This window comes from Patagioenas fasciata, chromosome 4 (assembly GCF_037038585.1).
Source record: "Patagioenas fasciata isolate bPatFas1 chromosome 4, bPatFas1.hap1, whole genome shotgun sequence".
Lineage (NCBI taxonomy): Eukaryota > Metazoa > Chordata > Aves > Columbiformes > Columbidae > Patagioenas > Patagioenas fasciata.
In genome coordinates this window covers 17,643,046-17,655,190 of record NC_092523.1, presented here as the reverse complement: position 1 = coordinate 17,655,190, position 12,145 = coordinate 17,643,046, and the positions used below count along the sequence as shown (strand labels likewise).

Here is a 12,145-nt window from a genome sequence, read left to right as displayed (position 1 = left end):
GAGATAATGCTGTGTTTTGTGTGCCACTGGTCCCCAGCTCTCCTCCCTGTCCCACTCTACCTGATCAAGACCCTTAGAAAGAGCAGAATAAAGGCACAGCCATTGAAAACAGTTCGGTGAACTGAGCAGTAATGTAGAGAACTTTGGAAGTCTCCCTGTGGAGTTAATTTGACAAGCTAATTAGGAAGGCATAGCCTTGTGCCTTCCCTCGTGTGACAGCCGTCTCCGTGCCGGTGTCAGAACGAGGGATGGACGGAGGCATGGGCTTCCAGGAGCCCCGGGGGTGAGGTGTGGGTGAGGAGGTGGAAGAGGCTGCGGGGAAGTGGGCTATGAGCGAGCCCTGCTCCAAGCAGCATCCCGGGTAGACCGTGGGACGAAGGTGAGACCTGTGCCGGTGTGAAATCTTCTTAACCCGGAGCTGCCCTGCACCGAGCTGCGGTGCTGGGAGGTGTGGGGCGGCGGTCGCTCTGCGGGACTGGCGCTCGGGCAGCATGGAGCCGCTGGAAGGACCGTCCGGGGTGCCTTGCTGGTGGGGAAAGCGTCGGGGCTGGGTCCTATTCCTGTCCCCCAAAGAACTACAACTCCCGGCGCGCATTGCCACCGCCTGCCCTGGCAGGGCTGGAGCAGGTGGCGCGCTGCCCTGCGGGATTTGTAGGCCGAGGGGACAGCGATGGGAAACAGGGCGGTGGTGCGGGGCGGGGGGGGCGTCCCTTTCCGGGCCGGTCCCCGACCCGCCCGCTGCCTGCGGGGTGAGGCCGGAGCCCGGCGGGGCCCGCGCGGGCCGGGGAGCTGGGACACGTGTCAATCACCCCGCCAGGCGGCGCGCGCTCCCCGCCCCGGATGCTGAGCGGGGAGGGGGGAGGCGCGGGCACGCGCTCGGGGGGTGGGGGGGCTATGAGCGGAGGGAGAGGAGCCGGGGGAGCGCGCGGCTCTGCTGGGTGGCGCGCGCGCTCGTATGTAAATGAGCGGGCGTGAGGTCAGAGGCAGATGGAAAAGGGAACAGACAGAATGGCCGCCGCGGCTCCTGCTCCTCCTGCCGCCGCCTCTCAGTGCCGGAGCCCCCGCTGCACGGCGGAGCGCAGGGGAGTCCGCCGAGAACTCGACTCCTGGCGGCACCGGCTCATGCACTGTGTGGGTAAGAGAGGGGGAAACGACGGGGTGTCCGGCCGTGGCGGGGGAAACCGAAGGGCGGGGGAGGGGGCAGCGGGGTCCCTGAGGAGAACGTTGTGGCGAGTCGGGGACCGGGGTCTCCGTGCGGGAAGCGGGCGAGGCGCCCAGCGCCCGGGTCTCTGGGGTGGGTGGAGTGGGGGACCGGGGATGGAGGAGCGGCTCTAGCGGCTTTCGTGGAGCGCGGAAGCGGAGACGGGGTCTGTGGGGGAAAACGAAGGTCCTAAGCCGCCCTCAGGCAGCGCAGGGTGGGTGTTACGGCTTCGGTTGGGGCCACTCGGTCCCTGTCTTCGCCGCTGACCGAGACCCTTTCTCGGCTCGGGTCCTTTTGTCTCCGCTTCTCGCCGTTCGCGCGGTGAGTGCCGGTGGCTGCCCCCCTCCTCTCCTCCATCGCCAGTGCCTGGGGGGCGGAGGAGGGGAGAGAGCCCGCCTGTGTGTGTGTGTGCGTGCGTGCGCCTTTAAGAGGGAGCCGCTTCTGCACTGACGGTTGGGATTTGAAGTTTTCCCTCCCCCCTGGAAGTTGTCATGGCGACGGCGGTTCTCCCCTCGCGCTCCCCCTCCGCCCCCGGGGCTGCCCCGGTGGCTCGCGTGCCGTGAGGTTCCCCCTCGGCTCACGTGACTTCCCCGCGTGCCGGGGCGGGGGAGCGCGGGCCCCGCTGACGTTCCCGCGCGGGGAGAACGGGCCCGGGCCCGGGGGGGCGCTCTGCCCGGGCGGTACTTGCACCGGGTAACTGCCCGCCGGGCTGTCCTCGTCCTGCGGGCGGGCTGCCCGCTCCGCTGCTGGCACGGGTTACGTGTGCCGCCGCCGCGCCACGGGCTCAAGGCGGGGAGCGCTTCGGTATGGGGGCTTTGGTTGTGTTGTGTGGTTGTAGTTTTTTGTTTGTTTGTTGTTTTGTTGTTGTTGTTGTTTGGGAGGGTGAACGCTTCGATGCCAGGAACTGCTTATTTGTGTCGTTTCGTTTTCCTTCTTGGGGAAATGGATAATATCCTTGATCTTCAAGTAGCATGCTAGTGTCAGTACTGATCCTCCCTGATCGCTGAAAGCATATCTAGGTGTAACTGGGAGGGTAAGAAGCAATTCATTCAGTGTTTCTGCCTGTGCGTGAGGTGAGATCGAAGTAAGAAGTAAATATCTAACAAGTGGGTGCACCTATAATTACAGGCGATTAGCTTTGTCTGGATTTGCAGGGTATTTACATATTTGCAGTAGCCTTATAGCTTCTTTGTGTACACTTGCATCTCGTTCTTGCTGTGTTGCTCCAGTAAGACTTTTTAACACTTGTTCTGACACCTCTGTATAGATGATGATTCCTGTGTGTGCTTGCATTGACTTTTTAGTCCTTCAAGTTATGATATTGTTTAGGAAAAGAATGTTCATGTATTTCCAGACACCAATACTTTTATATAATACTTCTTGTGGAAGGAATGCAGTTTAACTAAAAGATATAGGGAGAGCTTGTTCATTGGCATAGGTGCTGTAATAAACTGTTAGATCTGATGGACTGATATCTCTTTCCATATGTAAGTGGCCACTCCTGTTATTTAATGGCATTTCCAGTTTAAATATAAGCTAAACTCTTGAAAATCTGTTTGGCAATTAATGACTGAAGGGACTTACAGGCTGTAATAGTATGCTGTCAGACATATTCCTGGAACACAGTTGCACAGCATGACCAAGGTCTGCAAAAAAATATAATGAATGCTCTGCAAGACAAAATTTCACTATATGTTGGGTCCACTGCTGGATGGATCTGTTGTGCTTAGGGAACTTCTTCAAAGTAGTTTTTAGGTTGCTCTGTCACTGAGAACTGCAGTGTGAAACCATAACATAACTACTTAATTTTACACTGATTGCACTGTGATTTTGCTTCATGCTCAGTTTTCTTTTCCTTGAAATAAAAGTTCATTAGGATATGATTTCTTTGTATATTAATGATGCAATATTTGGTTAGTAGAAAGGAACTCTGAAAACAACTACTAAGGAAGGGGGACATTGGTTATGGTTTAATAGTTAGTCAAGAGCTATCTCTGTTAAGAACTGTTACTTGGCATGCCTGTTGAGAACCCTTATCTGAGAGAAAGTGTAAACAAAGTGGCAAGAAAGTGAGTAGTCAGGATAATGGAGGTAGAGTACACTTAACAGGTTTGGGTTGTTTGTTTTTTTTTTCTTTACTCTTTTGAAATTCTGTAACATTAACTTCTGTAAAATAACCTCTTATGTTAACTCAAATTAACTTAAAAAATAGTTACTTGTTCTCACTCAGCTAAGTATTACTAAGGAGTTGAAGGGTCTGATAGAACTAATATTAACTGGAAGGTCAGAAAAATTGTCCAGTTGATGGCTGAAACAGCAACATGGTGGAGGAATGAGTGGTAAATATGATGGATTTGGCATAACTTACTTCTTCTTTCTCCACCTGTCTCAAGAATCATGTATTTGGGGCAAAGTCAGGAAGATGATGTGGTAAAGTAGTAGCTCCCAAATCTCAAACTAGCCTACTACCAATCCTAAAACAAACAAAAACCCACCACCAATAGAAAAATCAAATAATTCTACTCTCAGCATTTTTTAAATTAAAAAAAAAAAAAAATTGAACAGTGATATGGTTCTGTGGACTATCATTTGTCAAACGTTATGTTCAGAGAGCGGAGCAAGAAACTACAGGCTCCTTGAACATGTCATTTTGTTTCTGCTAAACCCTTTGGGTGAACAACTTTATTTTGATGTATTCTATCACTTACCATATTGGTATGAGATTTGGTATTTCTATTTCTGTAGTATCATCACTTGAGCACTTTAAAATTCTTTATCTGTAAAGAATTCCTCATCTACTCAAATTATGGGGATGGTAAACTCAGCCAGAGATAATACCTCAAAGACAGCAACAGCTCAGCTTGAGGCTCATAGCAGGTTGTTCACATCTGCAACAGTGAGACAGAAATAATACTCAGTTGCTGGCTGTGTACTGTTTGTTTGAGGGTCTGTGATGTCTGGGGACCTCTGCTTGAAGGGCTTTATGGTCCAATTGTTTGTTGGTCAAAACCTGGTTGCAAACTTGAATATTTGCATGGGCTTTAGAATTAAAAGCTTAGGTGGAATATGATTTAAAGTCTCAGGTCAAAATGTTCAAGCATTTAAAGAATTTGAGAAGGAAGACAGTGATAAAACTTCACTGACAATACTGAGAATGCTCTTATTTGGTATCTAGACATATTTGAACATACAAAAGACTTCACACCATAAATGACCGGAATATATTCACAGAAATTCTAAATGGGTGTTTAGTACAAAATGGCTGTTCAGATGGTGATCTTTGTGTGCCTTATGTTGAGCACAGACATTCCTAAGATGCCTAGCCTTGTGCTTACAGATGTACCGAACTCTTACATAATTTGATCGTTGTTCAAAACTACATGCTTTTAGAAGACACCTGAAGATCTTGGTTCTGTCATTGTTCTTACAGCATGCAGAATATGGGGTAATACCAGCTGCCCAGTGAAGTGGTTGAGTCACTGTCCCTGGAGGTGTTTAAAAGACTCCTAGATAAGGTTCTTAGGGACATGGTTTAGTAGCAGTGTTAGGTTATGGTTAGACTTGATGATCTTGAGGGTCTCTTCCAACCAAAATGATTGTAGAATTCTAGCAAGCACTGTTTACAGCAGCACTCACTGGTATGTTTGTCCTAGGTGCACCTTTGTGACATAATTAACAAACAAAATACCCTAACTCTAAATTCTGTGTTTATGGAAAGGTGTCAGAAAGCTCAAAATTGAAGTACCTAATTTAGCCAGCAACTGACTTCTGTGGTGGTTTAAATTGCAAGATATTTTCTAGAGGTGAATATCACAATGATTAAAAATTGCTCTTTGGCGTTTTTCGATAAAAACTTTGTAATGTGGATCGGCTAAATGCATTCCATTGGATTGAGAGGATTTGGTAGTATGGAGCTACAAAAGTCTAGCTCCGTACTGTGGTCAGCCTTAAGAAACAGGATTTATGCAGTGTTTTGAAATAGTCATTGATTCCCCTGACCGGTTTCATTTGAACTTCATGGGTAGAGTTGTTGGCAAGTACATTGAGTCCCCAGGACTTTCATCAATAGGCACAGAGGAGAAACCTAGCAATTACTGGGGTGCAAGAAGAAGCTTCAGCATAAGATGGTGCTTTTTACTGTTGTCACTGTATCCTGTGAGTGAAGTCTGCAGCAGTAACTTGAAGCTTTTTAATGGAAAGTGCCAGGTAATGCCAGTCATGGAACTTGAAATGTTCTTGCTAGGGTTTTGTGTTGTATTTTGAAAATATAAAAGCCTCTGAATAGTCTTTCATTGTGAAAATGCAAGTGTAAAATACTATCTCAATTACTTAAACAGAAAAAGTAATACATTGCTATTTGGGGGCAGGAGAAGGGTGAAAGTTTGACTGTTCCTCTGCTGCAGCTCAAGGACACACATTTGACAGGAAATAGCCTTGGTATTGCTTTCTTATGAAAACTGAAATTTGATAAAAGTGAAAATCCGTTTTTGTATGCTTGTGAAATCTAACATACAAATACTCTTTTACTGGTGTTATATTTTTTCAGACTTCTTTTTTTCCCTCTAAACTAGGATACACTGGCACGTCTAATTCTGTTTTGATGGGTATATATATACTTTCAAAATTTTTTTTAAATATTTGAACTTCTGTTCCCGCTTATCATTTTTGAACAAGCTGTCTCTCAAGTGCACTTTCCAGGAAGAGGAATTCCCCTCACAAACTGAAGATTTGTAGCTACTGCATTCGGTATTATCCCCACACTTGCAGTATTCCTGCATTAACTACTTTGTGTCTTTATTCCCATAATTCTCAGAAGTATTCTCAGTTTCTCATTGTGACTGCAAGTATGTTGCATCAGGTTAGTGTCACATTTTTGTAATGCTGCTGTAGTGTAGGTGATTTTCTATAGCTACCATAGTAATAGTTTCAGAGTTAGTTATTTTCCTATACATCAATCATGTTCTTGTCTATCTGCTAGTGATTGTTTTGATGGCTTGATGCTCTATAACCTGTCAAGCCACTAACAGACTGTATGCAAAAATAATTTCAAAATGATACCCGCTTTGAACTCTTTTGCTTTCTTGGCACTTCAGCTTCTTTAAACAGCAAACAAGCTTGCTGTGGTGTGATCATCCAATATGATAGGCTGTAATACTGGTGTAAGGTGTTCCTGTGGCTCTGTCATGCTTTGAGCTGTGGTGTGAAAGTCTTGGTGTGATTCCAGTGTAAAACAGATCAGGGAAGTAATCTCAGTGTTATTGCAAATATTGGAAGAAGAACAGGAATAAAGTCTAGTTTGGAATCACAGCACAGGTTCACAGGCAATTTTTGATGCGATAAAGGGAGATGGTATCATGTAAGGGAATAGCTCAAATTAGTATTACAGAGGCAGATATTCCAGTCAGCATTAGCTTTGAATATTTATTATGAAACCATAATCTAAGAATGCAGTGAAGTGCCATCTTGCACCATCAAGTCTAACAGAACTATTATCAGAATGGAGAAATTGCAATCCTGACTGTGTGTTCCTGCTGCTTGTGTGCTTGCATCAGCACTCATCAGACCCCTGACTGATGTCCTTTAACTCAGTAACTGGTCAGCTCTCTGTTGAGAGGAGTTAGGAGCTTGCGAAAAAAGAAAAATCTGATGGATGCTGGTGCAAGCACAAGGACGGGGTGGGACTGTGCAACAGATGCAGAATGGGTAATTGCAGAAATAAGCCACTGGATTGGTTTAGCTGCCTATGGCACTATCAGCTGCCAGGAATAGAACACAGCCTTACATGTATCATCCTGGTTTCCTCTGAGCTAAGCAGGTTAACAAAAAAGGAAAAAAATTATCAATGTGTGATGTATGTCATTGGAAATTGCTGTGGTGTATGTATTGCATTAACTGTCTTTAGGGTGAAATAAGAGAAAACACATGGGGTTTGTTTTGCTTATGTTGGACTATACTTGTTTCAGATATGTAGTGTTAAAGTAGCTGCTTTTCCATGTCCTCTCACAATCCGTTTCAACTCATCACCTTTTCTCTCAGAAAGAAGTAATTGCCTACTGCTGGCACGATGTGTTTTTGAAGGGATATCTTATGTTTGGCTCTTGAAAGACCTCTTTGCTTGGGAAAACAGTACAAGAGAAGTTAGACTAATGGCACCCAGAGGCTTAGTTTAGCAGCCAGAGGGAGGAAGTTCTGTGTATCTAGCAGTAGATGCAGTGCTAGTTCACTGATCTCTTGTGAACCTGCAATAGTAAGCAAGTACGGAGCATAATTTTATGAAAGACAGAACTATGCCTGCTACACAGACTAATCTATGGACTGTGTGGGATGCAAGCAATGCTTTGAGTTCTTTGAACTCAGAACAGAAGTGTGTTGCAGAGCATGCAAGTAGATGTACATATCTTAGGCAGTGTCGATAAAACCTGTGATTTATGTTTTTGGTGCTCCTTATGTCTGGTGTATGGAAGCTGTTCAATTTCCAAGTGTTCTGGGAACTACTGTAATCCTTGTCAGTGTTTTGGGGCATAGCTTGAACTTTCATAATTTAAGGTCTTTACATGGTAGTTTACTTTCTCAGTTCACTATCAGTTACATAAAAATTTAAATTCTTATAGTCTTTCTATGTTGTAGGCACTAGGAGTTTCTTAAGATGGAATTTGTGTAAACCAGAAACGTGGAGCACAGATACTATCACTGCAGCTTGGTCTCTCTTCTTCCCTTGAATTGGCATTCAGTAACTGTGTACTAATGGTTAAGGTTGGTAACTTTCAGGTTTTTTTGTTGATGCTTCACACAATTTTATTGTTTTTATTTCAGGACTCTCTGTGGACTGGTATGAACATTCATTTATTAAACAGTTCAACAAACTAGACTGTAAAACTAATCTAGTGTAAGACTAACCTAGAAAACAAGAGAGGAAATGTGCCAAGAGGAAGAATAGGGAAGAAAAGGTCAGATCTAATTTAGCTTGGATCACCTTCCTAATCAGGCTTACTACATACCTGCTTCTCCTGAGTCAAATGTTAAGTAGCTTTACTGGAGAGAACAAGACTTCTGATTTTTAGTTACTGCCTGTTTTAGCAACAGTTTTTGGGGGCTTCAAGGTGAGCCGGAAACTAAGTTGGCTGAACAGCATCCTAATCAATAAGACTGTTGACAAGAGCAAGAATACAGCATCGCTAACAATAATATCTTTCCACTTGTTCTCCCTTTGTAGTGGAACTTGTGTGATGTAACAGTGAACTGGCCTTCTCTTTTAAGTTAGTCTGAAGGGCCTACTGTGATGTTTTTTGCTGTTGTTGCACTGGGTTGGTTTTCCATTAGATGAGTCTCCTGAACTGTCTGGCTATGGTAATAAGTACTGGTAGTTGTGTAAGGGAAATAATGATGGGAATGTGACATGCTGATCGATTTATCAGATCAGTGTATGCTGTTGAGGATCTGTATTCCAGCTACTGGCATGTAGCCAGGGCTTGTACTGCCTACAGCTAAAATGGGAAAAATTAGTACCTCTTCTCCTTATCCACCCTTGTCTTTTTGATTTTTCAGCTGTATTATATGGGGGTTTTGAATAGACAGTTACAATGGATCCTTTATTCTTGAATATGGCTCAAGGAACAGGGCTTCAAACAAGGTTGTTATTCTAACCTTTAGAGTTCAGTGTGTTTATGTAAAGTGTAGAGGTCAACCGGAGCTTTATAGACTTCACTAACTTAAAATTCTTTGTCCCAGTTAGGACCACTGTAGTTTGTTATTCTTGAACCTTGCTCTCTTCCATATGCTTGGAGGGAGCTTTGATAAGATATGTTGGAATGGAACTGAATTTGTGTGATTCACATGTCTAGCATCAAACTTCTGGAAAATAGGGTGGCATTATAAATTTCATTACCATACATTAAAAAAAGAAAAATGAAATGAAAGGCCAAACAAAAATCTTTTTTGAGGAGGTAAAGTTATGTGATTTCTTTTTTTTTTTTTTTTTTTTTCCCCCCTTCCCCACTGCTAATCTGCCACTTTATCCTTCCATCCACTAAAGGCATAAAGAAGCCAGGAGGAAGAGAGAGCAGGGAAGGGAAGATGGTTGGTGGTGGCACATCTATTGAAGGCTCTACAGAGGTAGAAGATATATTACAGAGTAGGGGACTCTGAATTTGTAGACATGCATTGAGAGGCAGAGGTTGAATTCCTTCTTATGGGGTGTGGTCAGCAACATGGACTCTGCAGATTAAAGACCAATGTGTCAGGTTCGTCTTTGTTTCCACTTCTGGCACAGGCCAAGTTCCTGTGTAGTATCTTGAGAAGCTGTATTAACCCCTTTTTAGATAAATGTTTTATTCTTTGCAAAATTTTTCTGGAGTCTCAGCTGCTGCTTTTAATCATGTTTGGTTCCCAACATCCATTCAGGCTTCCATCTCCATAGCAACATGTGTTGTATGGTAGGAGTGAGAATGGGTAAATGTTACTAGGTGTGATTTTTTTTTTGTTTATTTGGTTGGTTGAGGTTTTTTTTGTTTTGGTTTGGTTTTTTTAAGTCTGTTGGTAAATGAAAGCTTGTTGCCAAATTGGTGATCTCTTTAATTATATTCCTTAGCTTGCAGTTTCTGTATAACTTGGTAGGGTCCTGCTTTCCAGTTATGAGACATCCTAACTTTTGTGGCACCTGGGGATTGATTATTTATGTTTAAAGAGCTGTTCAATGGAAATATTTCTTGGTTTTCAATGTGTTTAATTCTAAAATGCTACCAACTGTTTTTAAAAAATGCTTAATTTTCAGATTATAAATATTTTCCTCATTTCACAGTTCTCAGCTTCTTCAAATCATCTTATTTAAAGACTAGTTAAAAACCTTATACATGCATAACAGTTCTCACCATCATAATTCCACTGATTTATAAAGTAGCTCTAGTGCATTTTTACTCTGTTGAGCCACTGATAGGTCAGAGGGCAGTGTAATTAATCTAGGGTTGAATATGCTGCTGCTTTTCATAACTACTGTCACAAAGCTTTGCATGTCTTATTTAAAAGTTTTATTTTTCATTCTAAGAGCATTACACAATTTTATAATGTCAGGTTTAAATACTACTGGTGCAAAACTGCTGGGCACCTTTGATTAACAATGAATATTGCTGCAGTATATGATGTAGATTATAGAAGATTGCTTTAAAGGGCTCCGGCTTGTGATGGCAGCTGTCAGTTTGGCTCGCAGAACAGAAACTGTGCCACAGCAAGGCCCAGTTAAATGTAAAGGTTTGACTTCACCTAAATGTAGCTATTAAGACTCCTAATCTGTGTATGGGGGAGGATTTTCAAATGTCTACTGCTTTGTGACCTGTAGTTCAGATGCAGGTCATTCTGGTGTTAGCCATCTGATGAGGGGGAAGAAAAATAGGATCTACTTAGGATCTACTGCTGCCTTAGACTGCTCTGTGTAAGTGCTCTAGTGGTAACTGTGCCCAACTCTGTCTTAAAAGTTTGCTGTGCTGCCAGATGAATCCTGCAATGACTGTGGACTTGCCTGTGATTATGGTTCATTCTTCTTCAATTTTCTTATTCTTCCTGGACCACCCTATCTGTCCACCCATCAAAATTCATAAGTAGTCATTTCCTATCTTTGATTTCTCCTTAAAACAAACCATTTGTCTTTGGTTCCCAACCTTTTTTTTCTGTTGATTATCAGTGACACTAAAGTGATTTTGACAACTTTATCCATCTCCACAGATGGTTTTATCTCAGCTGCTGATTTTTTTATGTTTCTATATGGATTGTCTTCAGAATTGACTTGCATTACACCACAAACATGCTCACCAAGGCAAATTACACTTTCCACCTTTCAGTCCAGGATGTGGTGTCTCCTTTAAGTTTCTTATCCATCTAGTTGTTTCTATATGCGTTGCTGCTAGATATTCTATCTCCTGATGCTTGAGGAAAAGGGTGTGTGCGTCTTCATATCACCTTATTCAGGAAATGTCAGTCTCTGTCAATCTTACTAGGTCAAGAAGTCTGTTACCTTGTTAGCAGGCTTTCACGAACTAATCAGCAGCCATTTGGAAGGACTTAATAGCTCTTTTTTGGAGATGGATCACAAGCTCATTCTGACTAGAAGTGTCCTAACTTCTAGCCTTAATTTATCCACAGTTTTTGTGTATTGTCACAACACCATCATTTAGGATTTTTCCTTTTTCTCCTTTAACCTTCCATATCTATTCCTATTGAGATACTATTACTTATATAATATAGTACAAACTGAGTGTTAAGGCGTAATGAGCACTAAGGACTATAAAGTTGCTGTAATGAATTTGAATTTTAAACAAATAGTTTACATACAAGTGAAAAAAAAGTAGCTACAAATGTACAAGCTAGTGTAAACTGTTAATAGCAGATGTTGTCCAAAGTTTACTGTCTGCACTGTGGTACAGTCCCAATTGCAGTGCAGAGGCTATAATAAGCTCTCTTTGTGATCTGAGTATTTTCCTTTCCTCCTGTTCCTGTTTAAGTGAGTTCTTTGGAGTCGTGCTGAAGAATATTTCAAACAAAGTATAGTCCAGACCATGTTGAATAAGAGGCATAATAATCTGCCTCTACATTATCAGATAAGAACAGCTTAAGTTCAGTACTTATCAGAACACGTAAGTACAAGTACTAAGGGAACCAAAGAGGAAAGGTACCTTCCTAGATTTAATTCTCACTAACAGAGAGGGTCTTGTGGGGAAGTGGTGACTGGTAGCTCCCTTGGTCACAGTGACCATGAAGCAGTCAGGTTCAGAATCTTTGCTAATGGGAGGAAAACTGCCAGTGAGCAGACTGGAGGCTGCTCAGAGAACTACTTGGTGAGATTCCATGGGAAAAAGCTTTTGAAGGTGTTGTGGTCTATCAGCACTGGCCAGTTTTTAAGTGCCACCCACTAAAAGCACAGGACCAGGCAATTCCAAAATGCCAGAAATCTAGCAG

At 43.2% G+C, this 12,145-nt stretch overlaps 1 protein-coding gene across 12 annotated transcripts in view; it reads left to right on the top strand.

Moving 5' to 3' along the window:
* Positions 1–898: 898 nt before the first annotated feature.
* The window catches only part of LCORL (ligand dependent nuclear receptor corepressor like), an 82,296-nt gene continuing 71,049 nt past the window's right edge, over positions 899–12,145 (top strand). For 8 of the 12 annotated variants that reach the window (XM_065836244.2, XM_065836241.2, XM_065836242.1 and 5 more), the window contains exon 1: positions 899–1,135. In XM_065836244.2, the coding sequence (XP_065692316.1) occupies positions 988–1,135 (148 nt within the window). In that variant the 5' untranslated portion in view covers positions 899–987. Of the gene's footprint in view, positions 1,136–1,852; positions 2,006–12,145 lie in introns of those variants that run through there. The other 4 variants (XM_065836246.2, XM_071807342.1, XM_065836248.2 and 1 more) reach the window with 3 other exon arrangements.